A 21,245-nucleotide genomic window follows, 5' to 3' on the forward strand; every position below is an offset into this window, starting at 1 on the left:
GTGGGTTAAAGTGTAAGGCATGGTCAACAGCGAAAATATAAATGTAATTACAAAAATTAATTACATGCAGGTATTAAATTAAGCATGAGTACAATGTAAAAACATGTATTTAAACAATAACTACATGGTAACAAATTATTAATTTCAGTGTAAGTACATATTAGTTAAGGCCACTTAATATAAAGTGGGAACAGTTTTTATTTTCTGTTGGATTCGGGTCAAGTGATTGCCTGGGCCATACTAGCAGCTTTATTTTATTCCTAAAAGCAGAAGTCTGTGTTTGGAATCATTGTCTTGCCAAAATAATTCCCCTGGTTTCATCTTCATCATCCTGGTAATGTAGATGTTGGGATTTAAGCAGCTAATATTCATTAACACTGATGAGAGGCAGGGTTGTTTTCTAAAATAAGAGAGATTTCAGATGCTGTCTGGGCTTTCCGTGCCTTTTTAAACCTCCCTTTCTTCATGTGTTCAAAGCATTTCCCCTTCATTTAATTTTATTACAAATAATTTCATATCTAAACTAATTAGTTGTGTCTTCTTTGCATGTATGGTATCAGGCCAACAAGTAAAAATCAAATGCAAAGCTAATGAAAAATAAGCACATTTAAATACAAAAATAGAATAGAAAAAAATAGAACTATACAGCAGAAATGTACTGCTTCTTTGTTTTGGCATGACACATTCGCACGTAACCCATCTCGTGTAACAGCAATAGCTGCTTTTGCACTTAAAGAGACAGTGAAAGGAAAACAGTCTCTGGCTTCTCAGAAACAAGAAGCCACTAAGACAGGAAACAGCTGCCAAACAGTCAAGGACACAAATGTAAAGTGTAGAACGGTCAGTGGTGCTGTTTCTGAAGATCTCCAATAACCTATGAGATGTAAAAAGCAGTAGGCAGTGATGCTGGACAGCACACTGATGAACCCCCAACCTCATTCATGACGTCTGTACGAAAAATAAGTCGTTCATTCTTAGAACGGAAGGAACACAATGAGAACAATCACCTGCTCGTGGTCGCACAGATGTGTTATTGCACTCTGAACCACTCTTCAAAGAATGCCTGCAAGGATTCAAAGAACCCAGCTTTACTGTTTCGATACATGATACGACCAACCAGTTTCTGAACTGTGACTCTCTGAAGGTGTGTGGTAGCACAGGAGTTAACAAACATCTCTCCACAAAGAAAAAAAGGACCACAGCAGGTCACAGTGACACGGTGCAAAGAACATGCATCTTGCTTCTAGCAGAGAAGTGGAGCGCTCCACAGGACACCGCATTCGCAAAAAATAAAAAATAAACCATCTGTGGTCTGCCTGTGGTCACAGACCTAATGAATTCCATTCAAAGTGCAATCTACACTGCGCTGTTTACGAGAAAGATCTGGCAGATATGGCAGGTGATGATCTCACTTTCTGAGACAGATAAAAAAAAACATAATAATCAATGTGCAGAATTTATTAAAACCTGGTTGTCTGAGATGGATTGCATCTATCAGACATGCGTGACATCATCATTTATGCACGCCGCATTGATGCAACATTTACCCCAGCCGACCAAAAAGACCAAGTAGCATTTGCATAAAAGCCTAAAATGTGACAACCTCTTTAACTTCCAGAAACGGGTCACTAAAGCATGCCGCCAGGCTGCAGGTGTGATTCCAGCAAACTGCGTCGCAGGTGTGTGTGTGTGCGTGCGCTTTTATACACGTGCACCTTGCTCACAGTGCAGTATGTAAATCATATAATGAGAAAACAGGGGAAGCTTCTAATATGGTGGTGGTTTTGCCCTTCATCTCTGCACTACATAAACTTCATACTTCCTGTCATCTGCGCAAGGACCTGTTTGAAATCCAGATCTACACAGTCGTCTTCTGCCTAGTCCCTTCTGTGCTCATACCTGTGGCTTGTGGTGAAGGAACATCATGTGATGCGTGTATGCGTGTGTGCGTGTATGTTTGGTTGTCAGAGCGCTGCTGGTAACACATAGGTACCAGCAGCTATTTCGCAGGCTTTACGGGAAAGAGAGAAAGTAGGTTAGAGGCAGTGCGGTTGATGGTGTGAGGCAAAACGCTCAACATCAGAGCAACGAGAGCCACAGTAAAAGGCAGAACAGAACTCTGCTTTTACATAAGGATTTCCATTGGCTTCCCAACAAAGCACTTTATGACACGCCAAAACAAGCCTGTGCATAATTATTGTGCAAATTTTATTTTATTTTTTTCATTTTTGGAATAAATTCTGAAATAATAAATAAAAATTATTTTGCAAAAAAAGCAAGATAAAATGGAAGTTGTGCCATTTCAGAGCAATAATTCTGAGCAACAATTCTTTATTGCCAGTAGTGTTAATGCTTTTAAAAAATACATTGCATTCCTCGGTTACTTTGGAGCGACTGCTAAATAAAACCAAAGTATATTTAATAAATAAAAATCATTTTGAAAGAGAAAGCAAGATAAAAAAGGAAGTTGTGTCAGTTCAGAGCAATAACTCTGAGCAATAATTCTTTATTGCCAGTAGTGTTGTTGCTTTTGAAGGATGGATTTCTCATGCATTCCTCAGTTATGTCACTTTGGAGCAACTGCTAAATGACACCAAAGTAAATTTAATTTTTTTGTCTCAATTATTTTGTAATTAACAAAATCAGTTACTAAAGAAAGACTAAAGAAAGTGTTGACTCGCATATTAAAAACATATTCAAACGTTAAAATCTAGATAACGCATCCATTTCTTTTGTGGAAGAGATTTGTTCAAAGATGTTAAATGCATATAGGCTGAAAGAGAAAAGCAGCTAAGAATATTAGCTGAAAAATGCTATGCTACACCACACTGCTAGTAGTATGAGGTGGTTTCACTCTCCCTCCAGCCATAGTCAATGCATGATGTAAAATGGCTTTCACACTGGATGTGGAAAGCACTACGCTATGAGATCCATTCATTGCTTGTACTGCATATAGGGAGATTTGTCGCCACATCAATCAAACCACAAGAGCTGTAGTAGAGTGCATAATCAACCAGTAATAATAATAATAATAATAATAATAATAATAACTAGCTTGTTCAAAATAACAATTGTCTCGATCAAAGTTAAAAATAGCTAAACAGTCCATTCTGTACTGCACACACACATTATAACAAGCTCACTCAAACAATGCATTTACAATTACGCTACTGTGATGTAATGGCATCGCTGGTAAAATGACTTGTTCACTATCGGTAAACTTTAATGTCAATAAAATGCATTTTTTTATTGACTTGTGTTTTTCAAAATCAGTGTATTTTACGTTTTGGTTACAAAATCTTGCTAAAATTTTGATAAGAACTACATTGTAGTTCTTTAACCAACACAAATTTCCTTTCGGTGGCAAAGTTTAACATTAACCTTATTTAACAAAGCAATATATAATTCATTATTAAAATGAAGTTTTGGTTTCAGCCCAGAATTTCATTTAGGTGCATCTCTAGACTCTTAACACGCCATCTCTAAAAATACCTAAACAAGCATTCCATTCCACTTAATGAATAGATTAGATAGAAATATAGATTACAGAATGCATCAGTAACAACGTCAAACATTACAAGTAAGATTTTAAATACATATTGGCAGAAAGAGAAAGGCAGCTGAAAATATCAGCTGAAAAAAATGCTATTTTTAAATGCTACACCACACGGCTAGTAGTATTCATCGAGGTGGTTTCATTCTCCCTGAAGTCATAGTCAACGCACAAGTTAAAATGGCTTTCACACTGGACGTGGAAAACACTGCGCTATGAGATCCATTCATTGTTTGTACTGCGCAAATGGAGATTTGTCGCCAGGCCAACCAAACCAAACAGCTGTAGTAGAGTGCACATTCAATTAGCTTGTTCAAGAAAAAAATTGTCTTGAACAAATTTCAAAATCCATTCTGTACTGCACATGGACATCACAAAAGTTCGCTCAAACAATGCAATTACAATTATGCTACTGTGATGTAATGGCATTGCTGGTAACATGACTCGTTCACTTTACGTTTTTGTTACAAAATCTTGCTAAAATTTTGCTAAGACCTACATTGGAGTTCTTTGACCAACACAAATATCCATTAGGTGACAAGGTTTAATATTAACCTTATTTAATAAAACAATATATAATTCATTATTACAATGAATTTGTGGTTTTAGCCCAAAATTTTTAATTCAGTGACTCCCTACACTGTAAAAACCCCATCGCTAAACATGTGTTTAAAGTATATGTTTAACCAGTTAGCTAATTTGTGCTGGATAGCAAATTCATTGGCACCTAAGTCAGTCAATCTGCTAAATTATATAGTTGTCATTTCATCATTAGCCCTTAGCTACTATAACTAACTGAATTTCAAATGTCATATTATCCAATATTGCTCCTTTGGGATGTGCTGAAATAAAATAATCACATCATGGATGTGCAGCAGATACATCTGCAGAAACTCTGTGATGCTCTCCTGTCAATATGGACCAAAAATGTCTGATTATTGTTTCCAGGAATGTGTTAAATCTATGTCACAAAGAATTAATGGATCTGAAATTAGAGGATCTGAAAGCAAAATGCCAGTACTAGCAAGTGCCTAATAAAGTTGCCGTTGAGATGCTATAAACAACAACTGCTGTGCTCACAAAAAAGCAACACAATCCAGGCATTTAAGGCTGCACAGGCTGTTGAGTTTTGCCGATGCAGATGGAGCTTTGTTTACAGTAGCACAGATATGCATGCTGTCAACAGTTTTGTGCAAAGCAAAACAAATGTAGCAGTCAGGAAAATTACTTCATTTCACAGTACTGAACAAAAAATGAGTCACTGATATGGTCCATTTATCATCACAGATCACGTTTAAATGTGTCAATGTAATCATATATTTAACTTAAAGATCTGCAAGGGGCGCTGTAATAATAAACAAATCCTGCAAATGCATTTTTGATTAAATGTCTTCTTTCCTCGAATTGATCTGAAAGTGCAGGTCGCTCTGGTTTAGGGAAGCTGGGTTTGACTGATTACCGTCAATCTTGTCAAAAAGTGTCTAGTAGAGCAGGCTGCGGTTAAGCCTGAGAGGTGAGACACAGAAACAAACCACAGAAGGGGCAGAGAATGGGAAAGAGGAAATGGCTTTTGATAAGACTTACACAAATGAGAAGAGAAACTGTTTCCCTGAAAAGGCAGCTTATTGTATGTCTCGTTTTCTGCTGATGATAAACATACATTTATCAGAATAATAAGGGTGGTGTGCTGATGAAAACCAACTATTACCAGAGACGCGTATTAATAAACATTCTAGGAATCCAATCGTATCTCTGATCATTAACAGTTAATAACACAGGTACATAAGCCTTCTTAGAATGTTTATTAATACGGGTCTCTGGTAATAGAAGATTTTATCTAAATTAAAAATGAAAAAAAGATCAGAAAAAGATAAGAAATGCTTACAACATTTGAAGCAATCTACTTACTTTCTATGCTAGCTTTAGAAAATGGCACAATTTATTTTAAATATTTCACAATTAATTTTTTTAATTACTATTAATATTTCTTATATTTATAATATTTATTAATAATATCTATTTGTTATTAATATTTTCTTCCATAGTATAACTTATAACTTATTTCAATCCATCAGTGGTTGTTTGGATGAAAGCAGATCAAAACATGAGCTTGTTGTAAGATTATTATGATTATTATGATTATTATTATTTTAATAAAACATGCAGGGATGCTCAATAACATGCATTAAAAAAATAATAATATCAAAGGTGCATTCCAAACCGCATACTTATGCACTATTCTACACCATTTTGTAGTATAAATAGTGCAATCACACTAGGTGTGTCCCAAATTGCATACTTATGCACTATTCTCCGCAATTTTGTAGTATAAATAGTGCATTCACACTAGGTGCATCCCAAAACACATACTTATGCACTATTCGACACCATTTAGTAGTATAAATAGTGTACGTAGTACATTCACACTGAAAACTCTAAAAAGAATAAGTGCACTTTAAATACCCGGATGATGAACTTATTTAACTGTTAAAATTAAATGTGAAATATTGGTAAGTTCACGCACTCAACGGCCACTCCTTTGCTCATGTAGCTGAAGGGGCGGACACTTTCAGGATGTTGGATTACTTTATTTCGGATTGTGAAAGCAAAATTCTCCAACGAGAGTGATTATACCGCCTCCTGATGGTAAATGCAGTTATACTCATGGCAGTTATTATTAGGTAGTTTGGTCATTTATTTCATTAATTTGGCAACAGTCAAACATTATCAGGGAAACGGTTTGAATTTCCGCTTAGTAAAACAAGCATTAAGCGTTCGATTTGGGACGACACTACAAACATATACTATGCTGTTGAGTGTGTAAGTGCATAGTACATAGTGCATAAATGCATAGTGTGCCTTTTGGGATGCAGCTACTAAAGTTCTAAAAAGAATAAGTGCACTTTAATTACCCGGATGATGCTCTTATTGAACCGTTAAAATTAAGTGTGGAATGTTGAACACTTCATGCACTTAACGACTGCTGCTTTGCTCACATAGCGGAAGGGGCGGAGCTTTCGGCCACGGATTTTGGATTATTTATTTTATTTCGAACCGTGAAAGCAAAATTCTCCTACGAGAGTGATTATGCGGCCTCCCGATGGTGAATGCGGTTATACTCGTGGCAGGTATTATTTGTCAGTTTGGACATTTATTTCGCTAATTTGGCAACCGTCAAACATCATCTGGGAAACGTTTTGAATTTCCACTTAGTAAAACAACAGTTAGTGTTCCATTTGGGACAACACTACATCTATATACTATGCTGTTGAGTGTGTAAGTGCATAGTACATTGTGGATCCGTGCATAATGAATAGTGTGCCATTTAGGACGCAGCTACTAAAATTCTAAAATAAATAAATAAATGCACTTTAATTATCCGAATGATGCACGTATTCAACCGTTAAAATAAAATGTGAAATGTTAGACACTTCACGCACTCAACCGCCCCTCCTTTGCTCATGTAGCTGAAGGGGCGGAACGTTCACGATGTTGGATTACATTATTTCGGATTGTGAAAGCAAAATTCTCCTGCGAGAGTGATTATACCGCCTCCTGATGGTGAATGCGGTTATACTCATGGTAGGTATTAATAATTTGTCAACCGTCAAATGTTATCTGCTTAGTAAAACCGCTTAGTAAAAAAAACATCAGTGATCCATCTGGGACGACACTACATTCTTAAGTTGCGTCCCAAATGGCACACTATACACTGATGTGCTATATACCATGCACTTACACACTCAACAGCAAAGTATATGAATGTAGTGTCGTCCCAAATGGAACACTAATGGTTGTTTTACTAAGCGGAAATTCAAATAGCTTTTTTCCTGATGACGTTTGACGGTTGCTAAATTAGTGAAATAAATGACCAAACTACCAAATAATACCTGCCATGAGCATAACAGCATTCACCATCGGGAAGCGCTATAATCAATCGTATGAGAATTTAGCTTTCACAATAAAAAAAAAAAATGAAGTAATCCAACATCTGTGGCCGATAGCTCCACCCCTTCCGGTTCAGGAGTAAAGCTGCAGTTGCTGAGTGCGTGAAGTGTCCAACATTTTACACTTCATTTTAACGGTTGAATAAGTGCATCATCCGGGTATTTAAAATTTTATGTAGTTTTTATTTTTAGGGTTTTCAATGTGAATGTACTACTTAAACTATTTATACTACAAAATGGCAAAGAATAGTGCATAAGTGTGCGATTTGGGATGCACCTATATACTATGCTGTTGAGTGTGTAAGTGCATAAGTACATAGTGTATAAGTGCATAGTGTGCCTATTGTGACGGAGCTAAATGCTTTATCACTGCATGCATGCTGACATTTAAATCATGAGTCACTATTCAAACAACTGTATTCTACTGATTATACCAAGGAAATTACATCATGGACTGTTTCCATGGAGCTGATAAGATATTCTGTGCATTTTATTATCTTGATATCTTGTTGAATTATGCAGAACTTGTTCAAAATACAAAACAAAAATAAATCAGCTTAGAATTGACTAATTTCCATATAATTGCACAACTACTTATTCAAATGCTTCTTCCATGATGACGTTCTAATAAGCAGAAACCTACTTTCACTTGCTCGCTCCTAAACAAATCTGACATTTAAGTGTTTTTGTTTGTGCCAGGTACAAGCGAACGTCTCAACCTGGCAAACATTCGGGACGCTTTGATTGCAAAGATTTGCATATGTGCATATGCACGGCCTGGCCCGGATTCTGATATCCAGACAATAGAAGAAGAAAAAACAACATGTTATGCGCTACAGGCTGCAATATACACAATTGAGTCTCACATCCACCTACACGCTGCAGTGATGTCTGCTGTGGAGAAGACTTCAAAACAGCCCATTAACACCACCGATATCGCAGCACTCTTATCTGCCTCTCGTACCTAAGTGTAATTACCCTCTTGAAAATAACAAGGGCGGAAGCAAACCACAAAGACGAATTCTGTTCTCCTCTTCTTCAAACCATCTCATCCACAGACTGGAGCAGCAGCGTTTCACAACTACCTGTTTTCTGAGAAGCTTGTTTTGGGTTTTGATATACATATTAAAAAGGGCACTGACTCAGTACTGCAGAAATCTACTGGCACCTTTAGAGAGATCGACAGATTTGATAATGGTAATTGGACAAGAGTCATTGTAATAATGACACACATTGAACAAACTTTTCTTGAGGTCGAGGAAGGTTTGGGCAGTGACGTGACTAATCTGACACCAAATAAATATCAAATGGTACGTCGATAAAACCCTAACGGCTTATGAAACCAAGAAAGATCAACCATGGGGGTGTAACTGTAAAAAAGAAATGAATGCCATTTACATTAAATGCCCTTTTTACGTACAAAACACAATTGCTTTACACCAGATAATCATGTGGTACTATAACATCCTCAGATGTAAACAAAGTGGTTGCTAGGAAACAAGAATCAGGATTTGTAGAAAGCTTATAAAATATAACATTTACTATAAAATTTCTGATTACTTAAGCAGTCACATAACTGAGGTTAAAGCACGATGCCAAGAAGGCATGAACACTTCGGGTTTTACCAGATATCAGTTTTACCAGGATCAGTTTTAGGCCCTTTGCTGTTTAAAATATACATGCTACCCCTGGGAGACAATATTAGAAGACATGGGATCAGCTTTCACTGCTATGCAGATGATACTCAATTATATATTTCAACTAAACCTGATGAAACGTCTGAACTGTCTAAGCTAACTGAGTGTGTTAAAGATGTTAAAGACTGGTTGACCAACAATTTTCTTCTCTTAAATTCAGACAAAACAGAATTATTACTTATTAGGCGTAAATTCTGTACACAGCAGATCTCACAACTCAACCTGCAATTAGAGAGATACAAAATAAGTATTAGCTCTACTGTACAGCTACTTAACTTTTGGAAATCATATATCCCATGTCACAAAAACTGCCTTCTTAAATCTGAGAAATATCACCAAGTTACGAAGTATGCTATCCATCTCAGATGCAGAAAAGCTAGTTCATGCTTCTATGACTTCTAGACTGGATTACTTTAATGCTCTGTTTGCTGGCAGCCTAGCAGCCTCTATTAATAAACTTCAGCTAGTACAAAATGCAGCTCCCAGAGTTCTTACCAGGTCTAGAAAATATGATCACAACACCCCAATTTTATCCTCCTTACACCGGCTGCCTGTTAAGTTCCATATTGATTATAAAAGATAACTTCTTACCTATAAAAGCTTTAAAAATTACAGCTCCTGTTTATCTAACCAACCTTCTGTCTCCCTACAATCCAACCCACTCTTTAAGATCTCAAAACTCAGGGCATCTGGATTGCTTGGTTTAGGACTTGTAGAGCTGTGTATCGATGGATTTGCTCTTGAGTGTTTAAAACTTAAGCAATGAAATTTAAACCACACTGAACTGAACTAAACTAAACTTTAACTCTGAAATCTGGACTTTACTAGAGCTTCTATGTTAAGCGTCTTTGAAACAATCTATATTGTAAAAGCACTATAGAAATAAACTTGAATTGAATTGAACTATTAAATTAATATTTTTTATTTTCAGTGTAATTATTGTATTTTGATTCATTTATTCATTCAACTTTATTTATAAAGCACTTTACAACCACCGAGCAGCAGACCAAAGTGCTGAACAGTAAAATGAAAATTATAACAGAATAAAAATAATTGTATCACCTTATTCTGATGGTCCCTTTAACGCATTTTGTTGAATTTAAATTACATTTCATCTACATGCCAACTAATTCTCATTAGATTATAAGTAGACTGTTAGGTTGGGGTTAGGGTTAGTGTAAGTCGACATGTACTTGCAAAGTTTCTTATTGTCAGTTAAATGTCTGTTGAAGGAGCAGTATCAGCAGATATTAAGCAGACAGTCTACTAATACTCAAATGAGAAGTAATTAGAATGTAGTCGCAAATAAACTTTCAGTCATCAAAATGTGAAATAGGGACCATACAAATAATGTCTTACCAATATAATAAAAAAAACCACACATAGAACATAGTATACATTTAAAACAATAACTACTGCGCACGTAAGCCATACATATACACTATCTAACAAATATCAGATCAGGTGTCAAAGGCCAAGGAGAAAAGGTAGGTTTTGAGATGTGATTTAAACAAAGACAGCAAAGGGGCCTGTCTAATGTAAAGAGGTAGAGCATTCCATACTTTTGGGGGGCAGCCACCGCAAATGCACGGTCACCTCTAAGCTTACATCTGGTTTTTGGGATTCTAAGAAGCAGCTGATCTGCTGATCTAGGAGCATTCGATGGTATATGGGTGTGTAACAGTTCAAATATACAGTGGGGTAGAATAAATCAATTCTATATTGTACAGGTAGCCAGTGAAGTGAAGATAAAATCAGAGTAATACGATCAAACTTGTAACTCCCTGTTAAAAGACGTGCTGCATCATTTTGCACCAACTGTAGACAGGCCAAAGAAGACCCACTTATCCCTAAATATAGTGAATTACAGTAATCCAGGTAGGTAGTGACGAAGGCATGGATTAAGCTAAATATTATTTATTTAATTAAATTAAATAACATTTATTTAGGGTGATTGCGATATTTTGTTTTTCTGTGGTATATATATATATATATAAACCAGCCCTACCTCCTAATATTAATTACGTTGTTTGTGTTCACTCAAAATGTTCCCGCTTTGCTATTCCTGCCCAACACCAAATAAACAGTCAACAAAGGATCTGATTTACAAGCAGTGTGCATATATGAGAGAAAATGTGTCTGTCAGTGAAATGTGAGCTGTCAGTGAAACTCTCAAGTGCTCAGTCTGTCCACATGCAGTGTGTAGTAGTGTGTAGTAAAGCAATAGTATTAAGTGACTTAAAAAAAAACCTGGCAAACAGACATGGAGAAATTACATTAGTTATTTCAGTTTTGGTTTCTTTTTTTAATTTATTGCCTAGGCCAAGTTATATAAAAGGTAATTTAGATAAGCTTTATTTCCCCCTGAATATTGTTTCAATAAAATGCCACCAACTGACTAAATGGTTTGTCTTATGTCTCTTCTTGTGGGTATCCATCCTCCATGATTATTCACTGTATGCACATTCAAATTAAGAGCCCAACTGACAGAAGTACTCACTGAACTCTTGTGGGCACTCTGCTCAGTGTGTAAGGTGAACACTGACAGGTCTCCATTCAGGATGACATCGGCCAGGGAGTGAACCAGTGGCTGGTAGTGGATGATCAGGAAAACCTAGAGACATTAGACATTATTTGTTGTCACATACATACAGCTCAGAGTATGGGCCATGTTTGTTAGCAGCTATTCATAAAAAGTCACAACAAAAACAAAGCAGTTTTTTATACCTGTGACAGCAGGTAGAGTGACACCTGAGGGTTGATCTTGCGCTCTTCAGACTGGGAAAAGAAATATTGGCATTAACTTGTGGGAAAAAAAACTGGCAGAAATAATTATCACCGTGCTTGGATCACAAACATAAAAATTGCTGTTCAGAAGTTTAAATGTCATTAATTAGTAATATTTATTATTAGTAATATAATACATAGTCAAAAGTTTGGGGTCCGTTTTTTTCATGTTTTTTTAAAGAAAATTATTCTGTTCATCCAGGTGGCATTTATTAAATGTAAAAAAAATGTACATTTTTAAATATTTATTAAGATTTTCAATAACTGCTTTCTTATTGTATGTAGTTACAAATGAAGTTATTATTCCAGTCATTATTGCTTTTTTACTACTACCATTAATAATAATAAAAAATAATAATAATTAATAATAATAATATTAATAAATACTAGGGTAATTTCTGAAGGATCATGTGACTCTGAAGACTGGAGTAATGAAGCCATTTTCAAATGCCACAGTTAAGACTTTCAGACCATTAAATACTGCTTCTTTACAGTCCATTTATGGTTCAATTAATTTATTTTTTTATATATTTTTTAATATATTTAAATGAGTAATATTTGATCATTATCAAAACATTGATCATTATAATAATAATAAGGAAAGTTATTTAAAAGCACCAGATAATCTTATTAAAAGTACTTTTTAAAAGGTCATGTGAAAAAATCACCCCAGGCATTAAAAACATTTTTAAAGGTTTAACAATGTAAAACAGTAGCAGTAGTAGTAGTAGTAGTAGTAGTAGTAGTAGTAGTAATAATAATAATAATAATAATAATAATAATAATAATAATAATAATAATAATATTAACAAATACATAATAATTAAAGCAGCCCCAGTGGGCTTAAAAAAACATTAAAATGTTTTGTATATGTTTAATAGAAATGCATATAGCAAAAGAATGTTATAAAACATATCAAAAGCATTATTACAAACACATTCAAATGAGAAAAATGCATTGTTCATCCCAACACACTTTGGAAGCCATTCACTTTCATGATTAAAAAAAACAAAACAAACTAAAGTAAAATAAAAAAAAACTATTCAATAAAGAAAATCTATATCAAAATAAAAGTTTTGCAATACTGCAGTATATATGTACATACAGTCAAGCCCAAAATTATTCATACCCCTGGCAGGTTCTGACTTAAATTTGGTTTTATTCAACCAGCAAGTTGTTGTTGTTTTTTTACTGGAAATGACACAGGCTTCTCCCGTTCTCTGCTTTTCTTTACATTTGAACAAAAACTCAGAAAAAAAGTCAGAATTTTCCCAGGGTTATGAATAATTTTAGGTTTGTATGTACAGTTAAAGTCAGAATTATTAGCCCCCCCTTTTAATTTTTTTTTCTTTTTTAAATATTTTCCAAATGATGTTTAACAGAGCAAGGAAATTTTCACAGTAAGTCTGATAATATTTTTCCTTCCGGAGAAACTCTTATTTGTTTAATTTCGGCTAGAATAAAAGCAGTTTTTTATTTTTTAAACACTATTTTAAGGTCAAAATTATTAGCCCCTTTAAGCTATTTTTTTGATATTCTACAGAACAAACCATTGTTGTACAATAACTTGCCTAATTACCCTAACCTGCCTAGTTAACCTAATTAACCTAGTTAAACCTTTAAATGGCCCTTTAAGCTGCATAGAAGTGTCTTGAAAAATATCTAGCAAAATATTATTTACTGTCATCATGGCAAAGATAAAATAAAGATAAAAGTCATTAGAAATGATTTATTAAAACTTATGTTTAGAAATGTTTTGAAAAAATCTTGTTTCGGTTAAACAGAAATTGGGGAAAAAATAAAGAGGGGGGCTAATAATTCAGGGAGGCTAATAATTCTGACTTCAACTGTATATACAGGGTTCATATACATTTTTACTACTAAAATTCCATGACTTTTCCGGAACTTTCAAGTATATTTTAATGACATAATGTTTCATATAATGTCTACATTTACATGGTAAATAATAAGAATAACAATAATGTTCAAATGTATTACAGCATATCATAGAACATGCAACAATCTATTTTGTTTAAATTTGTTTTTATATTGATTTTGATAATGCTTACACAGCACTAACCATGTGAGAGCAAGTTTTTGGCCAAGGACAGAAAAGAAGAAAAGACAACTAACCTATATTGAAGGTAGGGCTGCACAATATATCGTTTCAGCATCGATATCACAATGTGTGCATCTGCAATTGCACCTCGTAGGATATGCAAATGTTGGGATTATAGTTTAATATAGAGTTTAATCATAATGGAGTAAAAGTTTATCAACTACATGCATTTTTAAGGAGATAGTTCACTCAAAAATTACTTAAAATTTTCATTGCACCCTTTACTTGTTTCAACTATTTATGAGTTTTCTTTTTTTTAAATGAACACAAAAAATATAATTTAATAACTCCTTTAGTATTGAAACAAGTGAAGTGTGAGTAAATAGTGACTACATTTTAATCTATGAGTAAACTGTCCCTTTAAGGCCTGTGACTGTGTGAACATTTCAAATTTTAAAACATCCGGCCACAACAAATTTTTTGTAACTTTAATAAAGATGAAATAATATACAATCAAGACTATGCAGTGTTAATTATTCAATATCTGTACCTGAATAGTGAATAACTGAAAACTATAATTCACTTTTATCTTTACTATATTTTATTTCTCTATGCTTGTAATTTATTTGTTATATATTATTCGAGACTCACTCCCCTACAAAATCCCCCCAATCAATCCAAATAAACCTGTTAAATCATCTGGTGAAATTTTATTCATATCGCAAAATGTATTACAGAAATACAAAATATGCTAATATCAGATTTTTCCAATATCGCGCAGCCCTAATTCAAGTATACAGATATTTGTTAAACTAATTTTCATGACTTTTCCAAAACTTTGTGGTATTTCTGTTTTTCTAAAACTTTTCCAGGCCTGAAAAATGCCATGTGAAAATTCCATGACTTTTCCAGGTGTTCCATGACGTATGAACCCTGTATATATAATCAATTGATCACTAACAATAGCAAAATGCAGTGTTAGCCTGGATCAAACAACAAGATGCATGCTAGTAGTTTTTTTAGACAAGTGTAGTATTATCCTCACCTGTTCTTGGGTGACCAGTGAATACACATAGAGGGGCAGGAAGAGGCGGTTGAGGAGGTGGTCAGTCAGCACATCATTAAGAAACTCACAATTGATGGTGAGAATGTCGTTCAGATAGTGAAGATGGTCAAGGTGCTCGGCTACCAGATCACTAAGTTTTCCTCTGTTTTTATGCCTAATCAGAATAAGTACAGATAGGAACACAAGCACAGCATTAATCATACTGTATGAAAACAGTACTTAATACATAACATTAGAAAGAGAAGTTATGTTTTGAATTGAGATGGTTTGGTATATGAACCTCACAGTGATAAAATGTGGACTAAAGTGACACCTAGTGGCATGGAGAAGACACAAAATCCATTCTGAATATTATGAAAGCCTTACTCTTCATCAGTCTGCACACACTTGTCCAGCTCAATGACGTGGCTGCCGATAAACCAGACCAAATTGGAGAAGTACGGCACAGCTGTTTTATCCCGGATGTAGTGTAGCATGTGCTGGTTGTCCACTGCAAGGAATGACCAAACACAACAATAGTACTCAGGAACAAACAGAGGGATCAGGAAATAACCAGTGACGTGTTAAAAGTGTAGTATAACTAATAACACAAGGAAGGTACACACGGTAACGACAACTGGCCCTCATAAAGCGTTAATTATAGAGCAATGTGCAGAGTGAATGGTCAGATGATGGAGGGTCAAGTTAAATGATGAAACCAAGCCTGGGTGACTATATTTGATCTTATGCAATAGACAAGTCCTGCATTAAGCATGCTTTGAATGTCTAAAGGCTTACTATGCAGTAAACGAAAGCATATGAAAAGGGTTCTGGCTGGGTGCTTACCGCCCCAAGTCAACTGACCTTTGCATGCTCCACTAATAGAATAAATACAAATATAATGCGGGCCTCTTTATGTTTGACATGTGAGGTTAGAAATCATTTTAAAGTTCATAAATAGAATACAGGTTGATCTTTAGCCAATATACATCCAGAATCTTTTTTGTTTAAGAAATTAAAACACACAAATACAACTGACAAAAATCACAATCAAATACAAAAAAAAGAGGTTGTGAACAAAGGCACCAATAAATAAGTGTATTTGAAACTATTAATAATAAGTGTGTAAATTGTAAACCTACTGAATACACACACAAAAAATACAACTGTTATAAGTAATTCAAGAGAGCATGCAATACGAGTGGCACAAGAAATTCTGAGTTTGACCACTTACATGAGACTGGAATAAGGCACACAGGAGTCACCATAGAAGGAGAGGGGAAGAACAGACAAAGGGTTAAACAGGATGAAGGGACTGAGCTAGTGGAGGTCTGGGCCCTAGAGGCCAAAAGATGAAACCATCACGCCATCTAGTGACTGACGCTAAACCTGCACAACAGAGACTCGGAACCATAAACAGCCTAGAACACCAGACATATCAACGAGCCTCATGAATCTGCCAGGACATGCTAAAGCAAAAGAGAAAGCATACCGCCCAACTGCTTAATCCCCACAATCTAGGCTTGTAACAAGTTGCTTAAAATAATTTCAGTAAATTTATATAGTATGCATGTGATCGGTAGGCCCACACAGAATCTGCAGATTTCTAGCCTATCATTGAGTCTATTTATTTACTAAAGGTGTGTATATTTATATGTATTCAGTAATATTATTGACTTATATGAAAATGTTAATTTGATTTTTTTTACAATACAGTTTGTAAAGTAATATTTCTGTCTTTTAGCAGATATGTTATATGGGAGACTTGCTTTGTTTACCAAATAAGTGGATCTTGATGGATTTGCATTGTCAACATTAAATAAAAGATAAAAAGCTATTTTTTTTTAATTTCATATATCAAGATTTTAGTTACGATAATCCCAAAATCATTCAGCATAAATCCGCAGATTTTTTTTTACAAAATTCTCAGCAGAAATAGCAAAATGTCCACAGATTCTGTCTATCCCTAGTGATCGGTCATAAGAATATCAGTTATACCCCATTTAGACCCAGGAGGTAGGCTCATGCAGCACTTAAAATTGTTTGAATGACACTGCTATTCATCATATAATATACAGATAAATACAAATTTTAAATATTACAAGCGTTACTGCAATAAATATACTAAATTTTAAATGCTTGGGGTCTGTATATTTGGTTTCCATTTAAATACATTTTAATGTATAATTAATTAAATTAATTACTGCTAAGTTTTCTGCAGCCATTATGTCATTTTTATGACCTTTCAAAAAAGAAAAGACATAAATATTATGCATGCAAATTTTGTGCTGCTTCATGTTTCTGTGGAAACCATGGAAAAAATATACTTTGATGAACAGAACATTCAAAAGTGCAAACATTAAATTATGAAAATGTTCTTTTATAAAAGCATATACTGCCAATTGTGACCAACCCAATGCATTACAGAATAAAAGATCATAAATGATTACCAATATTTTTACTAACTATTAATAAAAAAAACACCTACTAATATTGGCACAGATGGGTTTTCATATTTGTCAAAAGACTGAATGATAAGCATCTATATTTATTTTCTAACAACTGACCTTAACAGAACAAGTTTTTTTTTTTATTAAATGCAATGACTTTCAAGCATTTTAAGCGTTTGCAAATATTATTAGTGCCATTTATATGCACATTAACATTACAGACATGCACTGACAGTACTTTGACCTAAAAAAAAAAAAAAAAAAAAAATCAACAATCTACCCAGGGATTGACTAATTATCTAGAAGACAATCCAAACCCCAAAGGCAAGCACAAAGCAGGTAGTAAACATGTCAGTCAATGGAAGGAAGAATTTATGCACAAGCACAAGCCAGAGAAACAGATCAGTGAAAGTCTTTTTTCACCAAATCCATTTGGAACCCCAGTATGGCCGTGCATGTATGTAACGTCAGCAGCGGTTGCTAAATGCAAGTGTGTGTTACTCACGGATGGCAGAGAGCAGCGTCAGCAGCATTGCCCATGCATCACAGGCAAGACAGAGATATTGACGGCAGCTGAATCAGGGCTCTACTCACCTTTGTACACATTGAGTGTGATAGTCCTGACCGCGATCCTGACCATGCTCTCTGGGTGGTTGAAAAACTTAATGGCCTCCGTGTACAGGGCAAAATCATTAGTGTGCTAGAAGCATGGGAGACAGAGAGCGAGGCCGTCAGCGTGGAGGATTAGCTCAGAGAGAGGGGAGCTGCAACTAGTCATGCTAAAAAACCTGAAGCTTTGTTTTCTTATGTGAATTCAAGATGTCTACAGAGAAGAAATGGGAACATAACACCACTAAAATAGTCCCTGAATGCAGTGCTGATGGGTGATAAGTAGGCCCAGAAGGAATCTGTGCGCGCAGAATTCCGCAGATTTTCCAGATTTTTAGCCCATTATTGATTCTGTTTATTCACTTGAGTAAATGTGTGTAAATCTATATTTATTCAGTTTTTAAATTAATTACAGTAATATTATTGACTAATATAAAAATATTCATCTGATTTATGTACAATGCAGTTTGTACAGTAATATTTTCTGTCTTTTAGTAGATATATTACATGAGAGACTTGCTTCGTTTACCAAATGAAGTAAATCTAATTGGATTTGCATTTTAAACATTAAATACAAGTTAAAAAAATATTATTTTTATTTCACATATTTAAGTTTTAGTTATGACACTGCCAAAATAATTCCGCAGAATTTTACCAAAATTCTCTGCAGTAATAGCAAAAGACGTCCGCAGATTCCGTCTGGCCCTAGTGATAAGTAGATTCAAATATGTCTAATTAAAATTCTTGTTACATATAACACACACACACACGCACACACACACACGCACACACACGCACGCACGCACGCACGCACGCGCACACACACACAAAGCAAAGTGTGCTCTCTTTTTTTTAGATATGTAAAATTAGAAACAAGCTTATTTATGTTATATCCAGATTAAATGTGCATTAAAGTTTAACAGATATGCTATATATAGCATGCATTTTATTGATTTTCTTTTACTGTAAAATATAATAGATTTACACTACATTTTTGTTTGTTTACTAATAATCATTAGCAGTATTTTGATTACGAAAACGCCATGAGGTCAAAACAGACTAAAAATAATGCAGCTTATACCTTCCCAATCTTCAATGTTGCACAGCTTAATTTGTCTGTGGAAACCATTACACATTTTTTTCAGTTACATATAACACACACACACACACACACACACACACACACACACACACACACACATACACACACACACGCACGCATATCACACACGCATACAGAAAATGTCCCATCTTTTTTTAGTGATGTAATATTAGAAGTTGAAACAAGTTCATTTTTGTTAAATCCACGTCCACAACTCCCAAATGTTCGCTCAACACTGCATTATCTCATTTAGTTATACTAGGCTGACCTGGCTAATTCACAAGAGAAGTGACATCTCATACACTGTATAATTTTAGTATGCTTGATCTAGTTTAGTACGATTTTTGGATTGATATTTTTCTCTAAAAGGCATATCTAAAAATGATAGCATTTTACAGTTAGGTTACATTTGTTTACATTATTAGTTAACATAAAATTACATTTGAAGCATTTATTAAATACTTCTGAAATCCTTTATAAACAAACACTACTAGCAGTAACACTACTTTATCTACTTACTTTATTTATGAAACTTGGCTTACCTGAATTAAAAACAAACAGCTGTATAAAGCATTCAGAAAGTATTCACAGTGCTTCATTTTTTTTCATATTTTGTCATGTTATAGCCTTTATTTAATTAAAAAATTTATTTAATTTTCCACAAAATTCTACAAACAATACTACATAAAGACATTTGTGTGATATCTTCGCAAATTTAATACTGGATGGCAAATTCAATTGAATAAATACAGAGCCTATACAGTCCTGGCTCGATGACTTTTCTAGAAGCTCTTTATAAAAGCAGAACCCTGAACTGATTTAAGACATTTTGCAAGATATCTTGGCACATTTTCTGCGACAGAATTGTATGAAGGCACATACTGTACCTGGGGAAAGATACAGAAAAAAACAGGACTGAAGAAGTGGGTTCTTCCTAAAATCGGCTGCCAAGCCAAACTAAAGCATAATGACAAGTCTTTTAGAATAGTAAACATAGTTTTCTATGTGGGAACACACACCAGCGGTGCCATTCAGTTTCTGTTTGCATTGCTTAGCAATATATATATAAAAAAATACTAGAGCTGGGTGATTCATTGAAAAGTATTTTGAAATTGACATTCAGAAACTATAATCGATCTAATTTTTTCAGGATGATTTTTCCAATTACTTTTCCTACTGTGTGTGGAGTCATGTGACCCAACTCTGTTAAAGGCTGAGGCTGATTTATACTTCTGCAGCACATCTGATCTCTGGGAAAGTCGGACGATGGACCCCTTCTTGCACCTTATTTTGCAACTTACTGACGATGATTGGAAGCTGCGCCAGAGATGCCTTGAGACGGCATATAATCCATTACATTAAAATCATTATTTACATTAAAATATTTGTTTACAGAAGATGCAACAAATGCACTGTTTAAAATATCATTTACAGAATATGCAAGAGTTATTTTATTTGGAAGAGATACTGCTTATTTTCTACTTTTAATATGAAAAATAAACCATTCATTTTGTTTCCAAAACTTCAAGCTATTTATTTTCACTTTTTTATAAGAAAAAAAGTGACTGTTGGTTTTAGGCAATGTGATTTTTAATTTCAGTTGTTCAACGTTGGTGTTCAAGAAATAATCATAGACAGTAGATAGTGTGTGTGTGTTTCCTTCAATTATTTTAAAATCAAGTAATGCACCCTTCATTTAAAAATCTCTCACATGGGCCGGTATAATAAATGGATAATGGATAAAAATATCAGTTTCGCAGAATTGTCATTACACCTCTAAAATATGCTCTTTTTAAATGGCTGGGTAAAAAGCAAAACCTTTTTTTCCCTTTGAACCCAATATATTTTAGATTGAGAAAAACAAGATATTTTGGAGCAGTAAACATGTCAGGCTAAATAATTCAAATGAATCATTGACTTCTGCTGTATTAATTATAATAAAAAAATAAATTCATAAACAGATTTTTTCCATTTTAAAACAGCATGTTTGGATATC

At 34.5% G+C, this 21,245-nt stretch overlaps 1 protein-coding gene across 2 annotated transcripts in view; it reads right to left on the bottom strand.

Moving 5' to 3' along the window:
- clec16a (C-type lectin domain containing 16A) overlaps nt 1-21,245 on the bottom strand; it is an 84,217-nt gene that overhangs the window by 60,312 nt on the left and 2,660 nt on the right. For both annotated transcript variants that reach the window (XM_056453515.1, XM_056453514.1), the window contains exons 5-9: nt 18,133-18,238; nt 15,476-15,599; nt 15,089-15,263; nt 11,925-11,975; nt 11,698-11,811 (exon numbers count right to left, since the gene is read on the bottom strand). In XM_056453515.1, coding sequence (XP_056309490.1) covers nt 11,698-11,811; nt 11,925-11,975; nt 15,089-15,263; nt 15,476-15,599; nt 18,133-18,238 — 570 coding nt within the window. The remainder of the gene's footprint in view (nt 1-11,697; nt 11,812-11,924; nt 11,976-15,088; nt 15,264-15,475; nt 15,600-18,132; nt 18,239-21,245) is intronic.

The sequence above is a fragment of the Danio aesculapii genome, chromosome 3 (assembly GCF_903798145.1).
Source record: "Danio aesculapii chromosome 3, fDanAes4.1, whole genome shotgun sequence".
Taxonomy (NCBI): Eukaryota; Metazoa; Chordata; class Actinopteri; order Cypriniformes; family Danionidae; genus Danio; species Danio aesculapii.